Source organism: Stegodyphus dumicola, chromosome 4 (genome assembly GCF_044657685.1).
Source record: "Stegodyphus dumicola isolate Sdum_Otavi_A_Nest chromosome 4, ASM4465768v1".
NCBI classification, from domain to species: domain Eukaryota; kingdom Metazoa; phylum Arthropoda; class Arachnida; order Araneae; family Eresidae; genus Stegodyphus; species Stegodyphus dumicola.
The window spans coordinates 18882103-18902812 of record NC_140771.1 but is presented as its reverse complement, the minus strand read 5'-3'; the positions used below and the strand labels follow the sequence as shown (position 1 = coordinate 18902812).

Genomic DNA, 20710 nt, shown 5'->3' with positions numbered 1-20710 from the left:
ATTTGGGGGAGTTTGTTTAGGAATGCGTAAATTTCTCGCCATGCCATCGTATCTAGTGTATCTATGCTTACAATTGGTTATCCTCGCAGGATGGAAATTTTGTGTTCTTAAATGTGCGTCAAGTGACAGCGAGTGCAAGGAGAGTGAAATACTGAGATAAACTGCTCAAGCACATTCTATACATCGTCTTTCCACAGTATCCACTAATGGAAGCGTAACCAGGAACTTTACATTCATCCTTAGGAGTCAGATTCAGGACTCAATTTACCCCTGCCACACATCTGCTTGATGGCTATAATTATATCGGCAGAGAGCCGTGATCAAAAAGAACGTTCTCTCTCACCAAGGTTTCCCTCCTTTTTTGTTTCCACCCACTAATACCCTCATTCTGTTGCGCCCTGGAATTTTTCATCAGCTATACTTTAAGTATATTTAATTTTTGTGATGATAAAAGAACTTCCCCCCCCTTACGATCAGAGCTTAAATTGGGCCAGTGCTTCTTAGTTTTTATAATAAATCAAAAATATAGCCGGAACACACCAGAGACCTGAATAAGAAGGCTGTGTCACTTCTTTTATGTAATTGAATAGCAACTTCAGTAGAAATTTTATCTCGAAAATTTTATTTCAACAAAAAAATTATATTAAAAATTGCTTATTAAATTTCAATTTATCTCTTCACATTTTATTTATTTTTAATTGTTTAATTGCTTCAATCTTTAATTATTTCAATAAATAATAATTATCTAATAATTATCAATTAAATGATCATTAAATATTTAATAATTATTGATTACATAACAATTTATAAACATTAATTAAATATTTATTAATTAATTTGATAATAATTATTTAATTTTAAAATTATTAATGAGTTTAATTATTTAACCTTTTGAGGCCGGGGATTTGGTAGCAGTAAAAGCTACCAAAGGACAGGGAATCTTGAACCGAATGCTTTCCCCCCTTTAAGAAATCTATTTGCAACAAAGATTCTCGTGTGTAGTTTAATGGATTCTCAGAGGGGTGCATCTATGTCGCAAAAGGAAGACCTTTGAAAGAGATAAGTGGTTAAAACCCCAGGGATGTCAAATTTGACATTTCACCCCACTTTTCAGCCTGGAAAATGGGGGAAAAAAGACATGGCCACTAAAGTGGACAACCCCGTCTTTTCAAAGAGAGGACTCTTTGGCCACTATAATGGCCATCCCATCATCGAAAGGTTAATTTATTTATTTACTCTTCCTCTTTGCTGATGGTCTTCCATAGGGCTCCGGCACTTCTAATCTTAGAAATGAAGCTCTGAGGTTTGTTCTTGAATGGGCAGGTTTGTTCATTCAAGGTGTTTAGGTTTGTTTTTCAATCAGCAATCAGCTTTGGCCACAAGTATTGTTTATGCTTGTGATGTAGTTATGCTTCTTTTGCTTGAACTACTTTACATGGATTTCTGATAACCATAAGGGATGGCTGAAACTTGGGATTTGAAATATAATGTTAAACAAAATCAAGGGGCCAGAGAAATTAGTGTGAACTTTGTGCCCTAATTCAATATACAGCACAATATAAAAATAAATTTACAAAAGCAGATAAAGAATATGCTGCAGAATGAAAAGTGCAACACAATTTAAAGATATGTGCGAGAAATGGACAAGAAAATAAACAACAAAATCAGCCAAAAAAAGTGTTTTAATTTAATGAAAACATATCTGGTGTCATATCATTGAAAAAAACCATTGTAATCTTTACTTTTCGGAGTGAAAATAAAAACTAATGTGCTTCATCAAGTGTCTAATAAGTTATATGGGCATCTTGAATGTGGAACTTAACACCTGTGAGGAATTAAATTGAAGCGATCAATTAGGTTTTGGAAGATTTTTCTCCATTTTCTGAAAAGGGTATTTTTTAACTGAAGGTGCATCAATAGAGATTGTGCTGTAAGAGCATAACCTCTTCTATTTTGTCTATGCTAAACACATTTGTCAGATTCAAATTCAAGGAGCATGCCCTCAAATGTTTTCTCTTCAGGCAGATTTATAAGGCCCATTCAATGATGTATCTCAGTTTTTGTGCATTTGAAATTTATTCACCATTTGCTTGGCGCATCATAATCTTTAATGTTTTGTGCCAATAAAATAAACCAACCAACCTCCCAATGATGTCAGGTTTTGTTATTCATAAAGAGATCAGAATTAAAATAAGGCTTTCAATTGAAATAAGGCTAAGGATCTAATAAATTCGTCATTGTTTCTTTAAGCAGTCAAGGACCCATTCCAAATGACATCAAAATTATTTTGTCTGCTTAAATTTCTGCCTGAACAAGCACCCTGCATCCAGCAAAATGTAATCTTAGCAGTACAAAACAGAAATTGCTTGCAGTATGAAACAAAAGCAGCAATACACAATAAAGATTGCTTTTTTGGCAATGAATGATTGTAGCTAGAGCTACCTAACTTCATAATGGCATCCAGTTTTTCTTTTTTTAGCCTTGTAAATTACACTTTTTTTTTTAAAATCTTTATTCCCTGACTCAAACATTACTGCCCTTTGTATTTTTAGTCTTCAACAGCTGCAGATATATGAGCAGTATTATTTATCTGTCTAGTGCTGCATTTTCAAATAACTGAATATAAATATTATTTTTAAATTTGAATCAGTTTTATGTTTTAGGAATAAATAGTTTTTTATCTTGATGTTACTATCCTGTTCCCAGAGTCGTAGCTAGGGTTTTCAGCGCCCAGGGACAACTGAAGATTTCGCACCCCGTACTGCTTGCCAAGGATGGAAAACATTTAATTCTAAATTGTGGTAACATCTGTTTGGCGCCCCTTGGATTCTGCGCCCGGGGACAGATGCCCCCCTTGCCCCCCTCTAGCTACGCCCCTGCCTGTTCCTAATCTATTAATGCTGCATATTTTTTTTGTTCAAATAAATTTAATAATAAAAGTTATAAGTCATAAATCTGATTAACCTTATCCTACAGGTGGTGGAGAAGGTTGTACCTACAGAAGCAGTTGGTGTTGTTTGCCGAGTAGGGGGCAAGTTCCAAGTGGTTGAATATAGCGAAATATCTTTGGAAACTGCTCAGAAAAGGAACCCCGATGGGCGACTCACCTTCAATGCTGGCAATATCTGCAATCACTTTTTCACAGTTGACTTTCTTCGCCAGATTGGCAGGTAGATTCTCTTTTCTTTATATTAAGATGGGAAATTTTCATACCCTCTATATTTTAAGTCTTTTATCTATATACCTATTATATATTTACATTAAATAAGATTATACAAATAAATAAAGTGTAATCTTGTTAGAAATTTAATATTTTAGGCAATCTGAAGGAAAGTTTTTAACAGTCATCTCTTACTTTCAATGGCCTACTTAATCATATAGTATTTACATTGTGATATTTTTGCTTATGCTGAGTGCCCAGTCAATTTTCAGTACTAAATATTATGAAATGAAGCAATTTCTTAGTACCTTGTGTTTATTATTATCTTGGAATCGAGCCTATTATACTTGCATATGTTTTTGTCATATGTATATTTTATCTGAAAAGTCATGACACATTTTTTTCTATGCTCTTCAAAGGTCCTTTACTTACAATGGTCAGTGAACAGTTTATTTTCCGATCTGTTTGATAATTTTTACTTTCTTTTAATGAGCTTCATAATTCCTCATTCACAAAAAAAAAAAAAAAAAAAAAAGCCTAGCTGTATTGGCAAGAAACTGAACAAGCTGTTGACTTATGGCCTCATCCGAATTGAATGTTATACCACAATAGAAATTTTGAGGAGAGTAAAACAAGCGAAAGACTGAAGGCACAAGACAGGTGAGTATAATGTACGTGGTAGCGCTTTTCATCCAAACTCTGTCAGGGATCAAACTTGTGTGTGGTCTTGTTTCCGAGCTCCTACTAATGAGCCAAGAAATCAGTTTGACTGTATGCTGTCACCAACAGGACAGTTTCATTGAATCCACATTTCAGTAGCTTCCAGAGCGCATTAATTATATTGGAATTGCATTCCATCCCGATAACATGAGGCTACACTCTTGTCATTCAACGTTCACAAGCAGCCCTTGACTTCAAAAGAGTCTTTATACTGTAGATCAATCGATACGTAAGGCTTTTCATGGTAATGGGTAGATTTAAAGGTGTAAAAAATTTTACACCACACCCTGGGACAAGAAAAAGCAAAATGACATTAAATTCATGCATTCAAAGCTTTTGTGAAGTAAGATTATCTTAAAAGTTAGATGCAAAAGTAGGAGAGACGAAAGTTATGGCAGAACTGCACTGCCTTTCCCACTGATCTGCAGTTGTTTACGTCAATTTCGTTATAATAGTGGTGTATTTCTTTACTTGAATAGTTGTTTTCAGCAAAGGTAATAATGTTCTGTGCTGCCTGGCGACCGGCTTTTAATTTGTCTACTGCAGAGTTAGCATTATGTATTTTTCCAATTATTTCGATAATGGTTTTTAATAAATCTTGAATCTTGTCATCAAGTATCCATGAAAGCGCATCATTGATATTCTATGGAGTGGCTTTCAGAGATGATTTTAATTTTTCAATGTACTGAATTTTTGATTTCTGGGATTTGTCAAGATAATGAGTCGGTTTGGATTCAGAGTTCATTAGTAGCATTCCCGCCTTCTTCAGAGTCAGGATTTATGGCATCTAATTTCTGGAATTTATTAGTGTGCGTAATATCCATAGGCTCGCTGGAAACTGGGCTTTTCGCGGGATTTCTTGGAGTTTTCCATTCATTATTAGTCATGGATCCACTCGTGGTCATATTCTCATTCGTCATATTCGTCAAAGTGGTTTTTTATTGAGGGTAGCATCCAGTGGCATAGCTAGGGTGGGGCAAGGGTGGACATCTGTCCCCGAGCGCAACATCCAAGGGGTGCCAAATTGATGCTACGAAATTTTTAATTCAATGTTTTCCATTTTTTGGCACACAGAAAGGAGCACAAATTCTTCAGCTGTCTTAGCTATGCCCCTGGTAGCATCAGTTGGGTTCAGCTGTTGGACTGAATCAGTAGTTCGAAGCTTCTTGCTAGATTCTGAGAGGCTTCTTTATTTTCCTTGACTTGTCTCAGTGTTTCATCTACTCCGTGTTGTTTTACCATTTCCATCAAAAAATTAATCCTTTCCATCTCTGAATTATTTTCTGGTTCATCATTAACTGTAGGAGGTTTCGTAACTGGATCAGTTTCCATTCTTGCAGGCTTTTTCCTTTTAGCATTCTTGGCTTTATTCAGGCTTTTTAGGAATTCCTTAAGTCTCGCTGGGAGAGTTTATTATTTTATGAAAAATTTGGAGTCTGCATTTTAGCTAAAATCATCGAGGCTGGGAGTCCTATAAAAGCACATTTTTCCACAGTGGTACCCAAAGGTAACACTAAGGTAAATCAGAATTAAATTAACTTAGAGAGCAATTGCACTGGCTGCCTACTTTTACTGAGCCATGCGGGTGAAACTGAAAACGTTTAATTCAGATGAGGCCATAAATCAACACCTTATTCAGCTTTTTGCTGACAGTTCTTTTATGAATGAGGTATTATGAAGCTCATTAAAAGAAAGTTATTGAACAAAACAGGCAATATGCTACTGACTAATCGTTGTTCTTTATATAAATATAGGACTTTTGAAGAACAGAAAAAATGTCTCATGACTTTTCAAACAACCCAGATATAGGGAACTTATGCCACTAATTAAAATACCAAATTTTAATCAAGTATAAACTGATTCATAGCTTTATTATCTGAACCACTGAATATTGTAATATTGCATATTTATAAAATAAGAACATATGATTAATTTAGAAATATTTTCCTGAACAAATTTCAAAACATTCTCCACTGGAAACACTCAAAGCTAATAACCTTTTCTGAATGTGTTGCAGGAATTCAAATTTAAAGAGAGAGAAATGAAACAAATATTACCTGATAAAAGCATCAAAGTATACTGGCTTATGCTCTCTTTTCTGCCAATGCATGAGTAACATGGCTTAACTATTAGCTTGAATATTTCCACAATTTAAATTAATTACAATATGTAATTAATTTAAATTGTGAAAGGCTTCAAGGTATTTATTTCGAATTATAATTTTTTAGTGGAGCTAAAAGATTAAAGTATCACATAGCACAGAAGAAAATTCCGTATGTTGGAGATGATGGCAAGATGGTTAAGCCTCTCAAACCGAATGGAATAAAACTTGAGAAATTCGTTTTCGATGTATTTGTATTCTCCGAGTAAGTGCATTTTATCTGAAATTAAGAATTACTAATAGTAAAAATATTACTAACAATTATTAATATTAAAATTATTAATAAGTAGTAATAATAAGTAATTAATTTTAATATTAATAATTCTAATTAAATGAAAAATCTGAATTTTTTTAGCCTTTCAGCCTGATTTGTTATGTAACTATCTGTATCAGCTCTTAAATCAGTTTTGTACTTTTAAATTAGGAAAACTAAAACACATCATGAGCTGAATTGATCTGATCTTTTAAGCAGTATCAGCTCATGAATTTTATAAGCTTGTTCATTTTAAGCTACAGTTCTAAGTATGAATGGAACATTTATTGATTTTTTAAATGTGTTTATTTGCACTTCAAATGAGGTGTTATTAATTCCATTATGCAGAGAGTAAGAAATTGTGCCATTGCAAAATAAGTTATTGCATATCTGCAAAGCATATCTTTGTCTTCTATTTTATAAAAGTACTTGTGAGCACAAAAAGTGAACACTTGAAAACCAGTTTTTATATATTGAGAACATTTTAACAAATACTATGTTTGTATCATTAATTTAATTAATAAATATATCTAATGCCTTATGATATGTACCTTGATTAAATTTGCATTTTCTCCCTGCAAACACTATCATCTGCATGAAATTGAAAGTTTAATGAAACTAATGTAAAATTTTCTGAAAATTTTATTTGAATGGTTATATAGTTTTTAAAATATTTTATTTTAATATTTTTCTTTTTATATTTGTTCTTCAATTAGTAAACGAAATTATAAAAGCAAACATTTAAACATAAAAAATTTAAATGTTTTCTGTATTCTTTTTATCATACTGATGGACTGCAAGTTTACATCTGCTATTAAGTATTGGATGTAACTATACAATCAATCTAGTTGCAAGTTAGACTTAACTTTTTATTGATTTATTATAATTATCAGTTGGCAATGCAGTATGAAGAGCATCTGCTGACATGAACTTTGTCTTTTTGTCTTGCATTAGGATATCCGAATTGTATGAAAGAAATGACCATTTTTTGTTATCATGGAAAATTAATGTACCGTATATTCCATGTATAATGTGCACTGGTGTATAAAGTGCATCTGTAATTTCAAACTGCATTTTTTAATTTTTAGGCATATATTTGCTATTATAACATGCACCTTTTTCATTATGAAGAAACCTGAAATATACATGTAAGGTCTATTATTTTTGAAGTCACAAAATTCGAAGATGTTTCGCAGGCTTTCAAACACTGGCTTTTTTACAGGCTTTCAGACCCCTTATCTCTGAATGACAAGCTAAATACGAGTGCCAGGAAAATGCTTCAGGGAGTAAATAATTGTGCAAAGAGCGTGGGTTATATTTAATGCAGTTGAGAACAAGAATATTATTCTAGAGTTTCATGAAAAGGAGGAAGTAATCTGATATGCGAAAATTATTTCCAGTCAGAATTAGGTGTCGGATGTTTTCTCTTTCTGTAGTCATTTGAAGCTGTGATTTTGAAGTGAACATTGATGGCTTTAGTAAATTGCATTTGCTTTAGCTGAAAGGCAGTTGTTCTGATGTTTCTTTTAGTAATATGGTTCCTGCCAAATGAAACAAACATAGTGCTGGTTTCAAATGCAAAGTCATTCAGTTTGTGAAAGAAAATAGTGTTGCAGCAAGGATATTTGGTTTGGTGAAAGCTCTATATGAGAATGGAAGAAAAATTATATCACAGTAATTAATATGCTAAGGAATGAATGTTCGTTGTGGAATGGCCTATCCTAGAAGAAAGTGTTGTGAACTGGTTCATAGAAAATATTCAGAATCGGCAGCTACAATAGATGTAGAAATCAAATTTTTGTATGCTCATCTTTTCCTTACTTTTAAAGCTATTTTTTTTATATCTGCCTTATAACTTACACCCCTAAATTTCGTTATCAGTTTTTGTATTAAAAGTGCGCATTATACACCAGAATGTATGGTAAGTGAAGGTAAAAAAAATTGAGTAAGGTAATGATATAATAGTGGCTAGTGCGTCACATGGCTGCACCACTGGTCCTGGGTTCGATCCCTGTGCTGGGCAAGGCTCACTCAGCCTTTTATCCCTTAAGTGGGTCAACAAAGTGAGTACCAAATTCACTCGGGGTCTAAACACTGGGGATCCTGAGACAAGCTGACCACTTTCCGAGGGCATATGCTGATGCACTCCAAGGCCCAAAGTTCAAGAAAGGAGAAAAAAAGGCTCTGCAGGCCATCGTGGCCCACTAGAGTGTTGCACCACTGAGTTTAGTTCAATGATATAATAATTGAAAATGGTTGTTCATATTGTAATAAGGGACAAATAAGAATGATTTTGCTCTTATAAAACTGATGCCACATTTATAATGTTAACGTGTGTCTGAATTTACTGCCAATTTTGGCCAGTTACTATGTTATGTTGTTGGATCTTCAACCAACATCCATGGTTTTCTTATTATATATATTGTTTCATAAGAATGTGTTAGATTCAAATTATATATATTTATTATATATATATTCTTTAATTTTGTAAAAGAAAATATTTTACAGATAAGTTATTATTTATACCCCCTGCTGACTTTTACTTATTATTGTTATTGTTTTTATTTGCCATTGTATAATTTTTCTCAATATTAGCAAATTTGCTGCATGGGAAGTGCATCGTGAAGCTGAATTCTCACCTTTGAAAAATTCTGATGATAGTCCAAAGGATACACCAACAACAGCAAGACTTTCCCTTTATGCCTTGCATCGACAGTACATCAAAGATGCTGGTGGTCACTTTGCAGATGAAAATTCAGAAACTTTTGTATCTGTGTAAGTTAATTGTATATCAAATTTTTGTAATGTGTGCATCAAATTGCAATAATCAGGCTCTCACTGAATTATTTTCAGAATTATTTGGTATAAATCTCTGTAATTTTTTTGCTTTGAGATAATATGTCAGTTTTAAATGCAGTGTAACATCTTCTTAGGCACTAACATATTTTTTGATGGGATGAAAAGCCGTAACTTCAGATTTGTTCTTGTTAATTATATCTTTTGTTTTATTTGTAGTATATAATAATATAATGGAATCAAATCGAAGGGATAACATATGTAAAATTTGTAAATTTTTCTAAATATTGAAATCCATCCACGTCTACAGTTTAACAGTTTTAATAAGCAGGCAAAATAGGGGGAGGAGTGCCAGTGAATGAAAAAATCATATCGAAATTATCTAATATCAACTTGATTATTCTTCCTTGAGCAAAAGAGATTATTGAATTGTAATAATAAAGTCTAAATATTATATGGCTGTAATGAATATTCGGTTTTAGCATTTACATAAATATTACACAATTCTTATCATGAATGTATATGAAGATGGTAGTAGTTTTATTTTAAATTTCTCTTTATTCACTGGAAGAAAAATCGTTACTCATATAGAGAAATATTTTTACAATGTAAATTACAGAGCATTGAATGTCCCACAAAGCATGCTACTGTTGTGTCCAGATCTCTAAAATGAGTTCTACTTATTGCCGTGGACTGGTTTCTGCTCGACTCATTCGCTCGAGAAAATTACTGGTAGCACTGTCTATCAGCATGACGAATATTAAATTGATTACAGGATCCCCTTTACCAGAATGCTTAAGACATGAATAGTAATAGATTATTCACAATTAAAATGTACTTTGTCTTCTGGAGCACATTATTCAAAATGCATAATGAGAAAATGAAGAATGAGTTAAAGCAGTTAAAGCTTGTGTTTGGATGAAGTCAGGGCAATATTACTGGTTACAGGGTTTGGAGAAGTCAAAATCTCAAAGAATGTTAGTTTCAACCAGTCAGTTCTTAGACGGATTTCTTGGCATGCTCTATCACAGTAAAAGGTTTTTTCTGTGATAGAGCATGCCATATGCATAAACTTTAACACATTTGCTACCAGAATTGAAATTGTGTGTATTCTCGCACATGCCAAGAATATTCATAGTTACAAGACACTATGAGAATAATCATAGCTGGCAAGCAAATTCAGTTTGTCAAATACAAATTATTTTAATAGATCGCTGTATAGCCCATTGTATGGAGTAGTCAGAGGAGGTTTCACTGCATCATTTTTAATGAAGACATGGGCATATGTGTTCAGTGTGGGCTATACAAGATGATTTGCTGTGGTAAATAATGGTGGAATTAAAGGCAGTTTTTATCACCTCTCGCAAATTCTGAAGAAAAGATGATGGATCTCTAGTAAAAGGGGATTGAAAAAACTTGGATGAAAGTTCAAGTGTCATGCGATAGATTGTTTTGTCATCTATGTATCTGTCTATCCTGGAGATCTCATTTGGAGGAGGAATTCAGATTAATTAGCACAATTGACAGAGCCTCAATCCAGTAAATATTATTATGGAAATTTATTGCTTGTATGAAACTCTTTTGAAATTGTTCCATGAGAAAATTTGAAGAAGGATGGTGCACTGAGGATATACCCCTATTGTTATTTCTCCATTTTAAGTTAACGAAGTATTGTAATTGTGAAAATTTTTAGGTATCATATTTCAATAAAAATAAAAAATTATTTATTATTTCAATAAAAATAAGAAGTTATTACTCGAGTGTATTTGAACGATGTTTTTGCATGACATCTGTACATATGAACAGAATAAAGGACTCTTTCCCCGAAGCAGGTCGTAAAATGGATTTAAATAGATTCAGAAGAGCTATTTTTTATGATGTGTATGTATGTACGTCCACACACATACACTGATCGACACTGAAAATGCAACACCAAGGAGTGGTCAGAAATTTACGTAAATTTTAGAGTAGATGCATGTCGCTGAGTTATGCGAACGATTTAAATTCGCAGCTCTCCAACGCACGTGAAGTAAGATATAAGGGAATGAGCGTGCAGAATGGGCAATATTCGTGTCATTACTTCTGCCAGACGAATTATCAAAGAAAGTTGGTTTTTGTCAAGGAGGATACGTGTAAGCGGAGAGAATGCCAGGCCGCTGTCAACGAAGGCACTTCCAGCAGATAAACGATTTTACGAGGGGTATGGTAATTGGACTGAGAAGGGCGGGTTGGTCCTTACATCAAATTGCAGCTGATACCCACATGGATGCGAGCACGGTACATCGGCTATGGCGAACATGGTTGGAACAAGGAGGAGTGCAAGTGCAGCCAGAGTGATGTCAGCACGCGGGAATCGATGCATCTGCCGACAAGAACCATTTCCCGTCGATTGGTTGAATGTGGCCTGCACTCATGGTGTCAGTTAAGAAGACTGCCATTGACCCCATAGCATAGACGCCAGCATTTAGAATGGTGCCGGATAGGAGCGATGTGGATGACAAAATGGCGAAACGTCATGTTCTTAGATGAGTCACGCTTCTGTTTATCCAGTGGCAGTCGCCGCGTATGGGTGTGGCATCGACTTGGAGACAGATCAAATCCGACAGTAACTGTGGAACATCCCACCGCGCAAGAATGTGGGCATAATGGTTTGGGGCGCTATTGCCTATGTTTCCAGGTCACCTCTAGCTCGTATTCAGGGCACTATGATGGCCCTACGATACTCGGATAATGTACTGCGGCCGGTGGCAATACCCTACCTTTAGAGGCTGCCTAATGCAATTTTCAGCAGAATAACGCCCGACCACACATTGCTCGCCACACACAAGGTTTACAGATGCTTCCCTGGCCACTGTACTCTCCTGACCTGTCACCAATCGAACATGTGTGGGATGTGATTGGACGCCGTTTGCAGACTCTGCCCCTGCCTTGTTCAAAAGAAGAACTGTGGCAAATGGTTGAAAGGGAATGGAGAACCATCCCTCTGGACACCATCAGGACTCTTATTGACTCTATGCCTAGATGTCTTTCTTTGTGCATTGCTGTCCACGGTGGTCCTACATCCTACTGAGCTGATGCCATTCTCGCTCTGTATTCTATCATTTTGAAATAAAGATCGCTTATTGCTGCTTGCTGTCTGTCTTTTTTCCAAATTTTATCATTTTCTGACCACTCCTTCTTGGTGTTGCATTTTCAATGTCAAGTAGTGTATGTATGTATCTCGCATAACTCAGAAACAAGTAGCCATGTAACGTTGAAATTTTTGTACATGGGACTGCTATAACATCTAGTTATGCACCTCCCTCTTTTTGTTTCAATTGGTACACCAAACGTATATATATACGTGATGAAAAAGATGTAGTTATGTTGATGGTATTGAATGTAGATCCATATTGAAGAGGAAGCTTGGCAACCAAGTGAGATCAAATATTCAGTTTTATTTCAATTGATATTTGCAGCCACAATTTGCTTCTCACTTTAGTTGTGCCTGTTCAAGAACATTTACATTTTTGATACTGCTGCAGTAGGAAGAGAACAGAGCAAAATACCATCTTAACAGAAAGAAAAGGTAGAAGTTAATGTGCAGAATTATCCATTATGGAGGCTCACGAGGAGAAGGTTCTGGCTTAGGTTGCTTACTAAGAGAAAGGTTTCAATTCTTGAAATTTTGAGTTCAGGTTCTGAAATAGCTGCGTGATCATTATGTAGTGCAGAAAAAGGCATTACTATTTTTAGAAAAGAGACTGGGAATTAAGTGGATATTTTTAGTTTATTATAGATTTACATATTTTTATTTTAGATATATATATTTTTATCTTACATATACATACATGTATATTCCTTTTATGTTAACTGGCTTAGTGAGCGCAGCATTATTTATTCTTATACAGTGAAAATCATTTAACATGAAACCGAGGGGACTGAAATATTTTTTCATCTTAAAGGATATTGAAAAAGAAAACACATATTCAGCAAAATTAAGTTTATTAGGGTACATTTTACTTACATGTATATATGCATGTATTTAATAAAAATCAATGAAACAAAAACATCCATAAGAACTTAATGAAATTTAATACAAATTTTTTAAAGTTATTTTGAAAAACAAAACATTATTGAGTTTTCAGAAAATAATCCAATATTTTTCTTTGCATTGTCTTTTTTAGCATCAAATTGTTAACAAATTGTTCAATGTCGTCCATTTTGTTATTCATTTCACCACTGGAATGTGCATCTAAATAACTGCACATATTTTTTATGATGTTCCTTTTTTCGGATGATGGGTTAACAGGAGCTGCATTATTCCTATAATACAGTAGAACAGTCCATTAATACAGAAACTTTCTCAAACATTTCATTAAGTGTCGGCTCAGTTTCAATATCCTCCCTTTCCTTTTCTTTCGGCGCCAAAGAATCTGATTCTTTTGAGAATTGTGTGTGATGAAAACAATTTTCATTCGTCCTTAGAGTCAATGAATTCCATGCAGAGTGCAACATATGAACCAAACTCACTAATTTTTGCTCACACTGCGATGTACTCATCACCGAATTCCAAAGCCAACTGATGAGAGATGAAATGTTTGTGTGGCTTTTGTGGGGGTGGAAGGTGAAAGTAGCGTAGAAAAACAAAACTGGCTCATGTAACAGGCTAGTCCGAGGGTATTTCAAAGCCAAGTTAGCCTCTTTTCTATGAAACATGTGAAACCACCTCTCTTTCATTTCACATCCTGCTTAAATCTCGCCTGCGAGGGCAGTGTTTTCCATATTTTGTTTATTCACAGAAAGGATATCTTTTCGTGTTAAGCGATTTTTTTTAAAAGATATTTTTATTTCATGGTAAGAGAAACAAATTGCATGAAAATACATAGTAGTTTGTCGGGATTGTTGTATTATTTCGTGTTAACTGATATTTCGTTTTAAGCGTTTTCACATTGAACATATTTCACTGTATGTTGGTAAATTGTACATTTTTTACTTTAAAAGTGATTGAATTATATTGTTCTTATGTTCTGGTTAAGGTTTTCATGCCTATAGTTAATTTGCATGCAATAGTCTTATAATTATCAACAATTTAAAATTAGAACTTGGCCTAACAGGGTCACCATTTGTTTACATATGAAACACTTACCAGGTGTCCCAAAAATGACTGATGGATTTTGTAAATCAATCAAAAAAAGATGGAATGCGATAGATATGTATCATTTGCGGCCTTATGCTGAGGAAATCAAGGAATTCTATCCCACCAAATTTCAGATTTAGTTAACATTTTCACCCACAAATGGCACAAAACTATAAAAAAATAAAAAGTAGTAGAATAGTGCATTAAATCAGCTGGTGCATGAACTTCAGTGTCATTTTGCCCAGTGGGGGCAAAAGTTAACTTTCAATTTTGTGCACCGAAAATTTTATCTTCGTGTCTGCTGGCCGAATTGCTCGTTTTTGCATACATACTCATTGTAATAATTGTTTTTAACTGTATTTGGCATTTTAAGTTTTCTTTAAGTTTTTAATGAAGATGTTTAAATTTTCTTATGTATTTTTTTTTGCCTTGCCATGAAATTAGAACTAAATTGAATGAACAAGAAATGTATCTGTAATGAAATACAAGGAAATAAGTTTAAATGAAGTGCAGCAAAAAATTAGTATAATTTAATAGGCCATCCATACAAGGAAGTCACATGGTGTCCACATCATATATTTAGATTTTGTAAAGAAAGGCGATTTAAAAAAAATTTTTTTTTGGCTGGTGGTCTGTATATTTTAGATGTTCAAATTTTAGACTATGCACTGTATTTAACACTTGAATAACTATTACTCAATTTTCATCATAGATGTATAAAAAGACAGCTCCCACTTCTGTTAATGTTTCATCTTTAATCACGACACAAAAGTCCGTATAAGAATAATTTTGCAATTTAAAGTATGGAACATTGAAAGTCACATTAAGCATGTGATATATGTATGAGTCCATATTGTCAGAGTTCTGCTTGTTGCTGTGGACCAGTTTTTGCTAGACTGGTAACACATTCTCTCAGTGTGAATGATATTAAATTGATTCTCTGCAGTTCTCTGAAATAAAATTAAAGGTTTTGATGCATATTGGAACCTTCAAGAAAAATTGTTTCAGTTTCTGGAGCATTTTAAACTCTTAATTGGAAACAGCATGTTTTCAAAGTTTTTAGAAAGTGTATGCAATTTAAGGTTCCCTTCTGTCAGTAATTAATCTCATGTATTCAGTAATCTGAAGAGATTTATGTAAAAGGTTGAAAATTATTTAAAATTATATTTTTGTGTTCAAAAGTATTGGAGATCTTTTAATATGCTTGAAAAATTTTTAATATTTTATTTCTTTTTTCAGAGACTTGAATGTTACTGGAAATGATGATGAAAAGAAAGAGTAAGTTTTTTTATTAATTTGCAAAAGCACTGAATTTGTCATTAAATGTATTTAAATTTTTGTGGATTTAATTTTTCAGTTCATATCATCTTCAGTTTATGCATTCTATATTTACATAGTTACAGAATACATTGGCTTCTAAAAGTTAAGCTTGTGACAGCAAAATTAACAGAAATGTAAAGCTGTGATCAACATCAAATTGCACATGAAGGCAGCAAATGCTTTTGCTTGAAAGGTAGCAAATATTTATGCTTGAAAGAAAACAAGCATTATGCACAAAGATGGAAGCAATATTTAATTTTTGTAAATTATATGATGACATCACATTTGGGTCATTGTCAAATCGATGTTTAAAGCTAGAAACAAAAATTTTAAAGTATGTAACCAACTTAGATTTCCATACATAGTTTACGTCTGTTGCACAGGCTTTCATTGAGGTTATCATCCATTACGCATGTTAGCTATGGTCATTTTTTTTTTTCATTGGGGTGGCTTGAACTGTGTGAGACTGGCTGGAATAGGTAAACATGTAGAGACGACATGCCCATGGGCATCCCAAATATTTTCAATGGCATTAAAGTTGGGAGAATACAGCTGCCACTCCATACTAGAAATGCTCTAATTATCTAGGTACTTGTTTATGAAGTTGGCTCGATTGGAATGCTTATTACCTCCCATAGAGGAAATTAGGACCAACTACTGAGTGTAAAATTTCCCAATGGGATGTAGGATGTGATCTTTACAATGCAGAGCCATAACAAAACTGTCTTTAAAGATGTGCAGCTAGGAGCAATATCCTCGCTGAAATTCCAGCTCACACCGTGATGCTGTCACCTCTGAGTGTGTGATATTCGATGATGTTCTGGGTTCGATTTTGTGTATATCATTCTCTCCAGAGTCTTGCATATTTATCACCTGACTTCAAGGTAAAATCTGAACTTATCTATGAAAAGGATTTTGCATCAGTCCGAGACAATCAATTTGATGTTGATGAGATCACTTTAATCTTGCCTTTCTGGATTGGGTGGTTAGTTTAACACAAACATTTGGTACCCAGTCAGTTCATGTAAAGTCTTCAGGAGAGTATTGGCAGATACCGTTTTATCATTAAATCATTATACTGTTAAGTGAAGACTGCCATCAATATGAAGGACTAGAGAAGTTGGGTGTTGGCACCTTGTTATTGACTTATTGAATATCATGTTTCCTTGTGTATAGATTCTATTAGTAAATTATTTCTTTTTATGAATAATGCCACATCTGATCAAATCAGAGCAGTGGAATTTTTTTTGTAGAATGAGAATATCCTTCATACTGACATATTTTTGTTTTTGAGGTCAGACAGAATGTGGGCTTGTTAATTCAGCAGATATCACTCTTTCCAAATTTTAGTCCAATTGAGAATATTTGAGACATTAAAGGAAGACAAATTTCAGTTGGCCTTCCTCTGCTGGAAAACAATGAAGACCAAAATGATGTAATGGAGAGTAAGAATAATCTTGACCCAGGAACCTCTAAAGGCCTTAAAGCATACCATGTGATTGTATTTGTTGTATCACAGTTCTAATGAACTAGTGTGTGACTTTTTTTTTTGCAAGACCTGCTCACATTGCTTTGATTTTTTATTCCCTGCAGATTGTGTTATCTTCTGTTAAGTATTGGGATATAATTTAGTTACTATGTTATATCTCATTCTTGCACTGTTTTATGTTTAAAAAAATTTGAAAAGTTTCAGATTTTAATGGTCGCCCAAAAGGGCTCTTTTAAAGTTTAATAATGGTCTATCAGTAGATATTATCAAGAGAGGTGGACTAGGTATAATAGCAAAACATATCACAAGATGTTAGATTAATATACATATAGACCAACATGGAAATGTTATATATATTCTGTATATTTAAAAAAGATATTTTTATTAGATATATGTCTGAAATACATTTTTATTTAAATCAGTCCAATTAAAAAAGAAAAAAAAATATTAAGAACTGTTCATTTGTTGCTTTTAAATAGCTTGTTGACCAATAACAGAGAGATTAAATTTGTAAGATAGTCTGGAGACTAATAGCCCATTTGGGCAAAAAAATATACGATATACTAAATGTATATATTTATAATATACATTACTATTTGACAGTTTATTAAAACTAATTTTAATGGCCTAAATTTGCAAAACATTGAGTTTATAGTTCTGTAAGTATAATCAGTACACTCTTTTTTTTTAAATATTTTTTCAAGTATTATAGCGCATTTACGGTGTTAAAACATAAAACAATGAATTTCTTACCTTTGAATGATCAGTATAAAATAATCTTAATTTTCCTATTCTTTCTCTAATTATTATAAAACATTGTTATTATTATTATCCTATTTAAAAATTATTGTACTTTTATTTATACAGTTTTAGTATAATAAAAATTTGCAATTTATGTATAAGAAACTTAGAACTATTCATTGATTTTTCAGTATTGCAGAAGAAAAGCGTACAGTGGGCATTTGTGAAATTTCGCCATTAGTTTCATATGCTGGCGAAGTATGTATTGTACTGATTTATTATTTTAACTATTTTATCACTTGTTAATATTTCATTAATGCAGCTAATATTTACATGGATTTCACAATAAAAGCTTTGGATTCCAAGATTTTTTAACATAGTGTCTGTGTTAGAATAATCCCTATTTCAATCTATTTTGGAGGTTTTGAGATATGACATTAATTGGAACTCCTAAACATTAAAAAAATGTGCAATAAGGTGAATGTTATTTTTTCATTAAAAGAGAAAAACTGTACAAGATGCTAACAAGTAAAGTAGAAAGCATGTATTATTCAACAGTTAATGATTGTTTATGTCAAATGATGAAAGTTATGCATAATATGTTTTAATATATATGTCTAGTTTGCTTGTACTTATCAGCTGAAAGATTTAGATACATAAACAAATATTATACGAATTTCATTAAAAAATTTTAAATAAAAGTTAATTTGATCTTTTGATTCATTAAAGTAAATTGCATTTTTTTTTAAATTATAAGTATTGGCTATAATGCAGTCCATCATAAGTATTATTCGGAACTACTTATCTACATATGATCAATTTTTTGCTTATGATGTATTAACAAACCAATGGTCATGCAGATCACCATCCTTTAGAATATTATTCATTAGAATAGTTTTATGTAATTGTATATTGCTGAATTTTGAACAATACACTCTTGAAAAGAAAGTTCTGTTGCTTACATAATGAGATGGTTGGACTTTGCTGAGGCAGTGATCATATGAATTTGGTGTTGGCTGTTAACAGATGTAAGGTTTCATCTTTAGATACAATATTATACACTGATGCAAAGAAGTATTTTAATGTACACTGAAGAGATATTCATATCTCTAATATGTTGCTTCTCCCAAAACTGCTAAAACATCTGGTCAGAAAAATGGACAACTGTGTTTGTGTTTTAAAATAGTAAAATTTTTAATTTTTTGCATATTGAATATTAATCCTTAGAATATTTTAACATTAAATGGTTTCAGTATTTATGCTTTTAAATATTTTGTGTTTATTACAAAAAGCCTTGCAATAGAAATCCGGGTATTTACACATTAATTTTCTTTGCAATATAAATACTTGCGTCGCATTGGTGTAGTTACTGATGATGTCTGTCTGGTGAAACCATGGAATTTCTTCATTTGACAACTTGCACTTCACTTGATTTTTATGACTTTTAATTTTGACAACTTTACCAAGGCTAAATTTATTGGACTGCCAGAGGTCTCCTGGCAGATATCGCTACAGACTGATGTATGAAAAAATATTTCTTTGCAAGATATCCATTATAACTTTTATTTCAAATTATACCAGATGGTAGAGTGGCTAAAGCATTGCTTTAGCCACTTGCTAACTACTTTACCCACTTTAACTAAAGCACTGCTTTGGTGACTTCTGAATTTGGCAAAAATAATTGAGCAAAGTATTGCATTAAATTTTGTTTCTCTAATTGAATTTCTGCTACACAGCATAGTAGCAAAAATCCTTTTGAGATTATCACTTTGAGGTTTTGAGTAGTACAAGATGTTTGAGGGAGGTAGATAATATGTAGAGACATTAGGTATTTTTTGGAAGCAGGCAATATGAAAAATGAACAATCGCCTTTAACAGGAATTGAACCACTGACCTCTGGAATACCGACCAAGCGTGCTGAACCACTACACCACTGTAGCGGCAGTGCCAAACAGGCGATACAGATTCAAAAAATCTGGAGAAAAGCACCAATTGGCGAAACAGCATACAAAGACAGTAAACCTGTTTGGCAACCCTACGGGCTGAAGGGAAGAGAAGAATTTTTTCCCAGCAGTTCTGAGTAACGACTTCAGTCTGTGTGCATATGTGAAACTACTCCAGTCTTGTGCCTTCAACGTGATATGTAAATTCCGTATCTGGACTGCATGCTTCCTTAAGCCATTATTATGTATTGGGTGTAGCTAGAGGGGGGCAAGGGGCATCTGTCCCCGGGCGCAGAATGCAAGGGGCGCCAAACTGATGTTACGACATTTTAGAATTAAATGTTTTCCATCCTTGGCAAGCAGTAGGGGCACGAAATCTTCAGTTGTCCCTGGACGCTGAAAACCCTAGCTACAACTCTGTTATGTATCTACATTACTTCTCCTTATTAAATCTCATTCTTAATGTTATATGCCTATCTCAATTTTGATTGCTATTTTTCTAGGTGAGGTTATCTTTTGTAGGCACGCGTTATTCGCGCATACCTCACCACGAAGGCACGCTAGGAAGACAGGAGAAATGCCTGATAAATGTAATTATTACATGTGATGTACAAGATGGACCACACTCTGTTAGACCATCCTCTTCAACTTCTACCTTTTATATGAGCAAAATTTTGACATAACTCAGAAGATTTGTTAACCTAGCAATCATTGTTGCACTATTTAAGATTTAATTAAATAAGTTCGTGTATCATGATTTGGCAAACAATTTAGAAACTTCGTGCAATCTTGTGGCGTATCACTTCTCGAGTTGTTTCTAAACTGCGGAATTTTTTCAAAAACCACATTCAAATGGCCACGAGATTCTTTCTCTAGATCAGTCACTTTTAAAATGCATTATTATCAGTGATAAAATATATAGATCTAAATTTTTGATGTAGAAACAACAATCAAATGAATGTCTCCAGAAAGGTGAGTTTACCATGCCAACATTGGTAAAAAATCAAG

At 33.4% G+C, this 20710-nt stretch overlaps 1 protein-coding gene across 6 annotated transcripts in view; it reads left to right on the top strand.

The window, feature by feature from the left end:
* Nucleotides 1-20710, top strand: part of mmy (UDP-N-acetylglucosamine pyrophosphorylase mmy) — a 198882-nt gene that overhangs the window by 170562 nt on the left and 7610 nt on the right. For all 6 annotated transcript variants that reach the window (XM_035354679.2, XM_035354682.2, XM_035354681.2 and 3 more), the window contains exons 6-10: nt 2977-3170; nt 6109-6246; nt 8890-9069; nt 15449-15487; nt 17951-18017. In XM_035354679.2, the coding sequence (XP_035210570.2) occupies nt 2977-3170; nt 6109-6246; nt 8890-9069; nt 15449-15487; nt 17951-18017 (618 nt within the window). The remainder of the gene's footprint in view (nt 1-2976; nt 3171-6108; nt 6247-8889; nt 9070-15448; nt 15488-17950; nt 18018-20710) is intronic.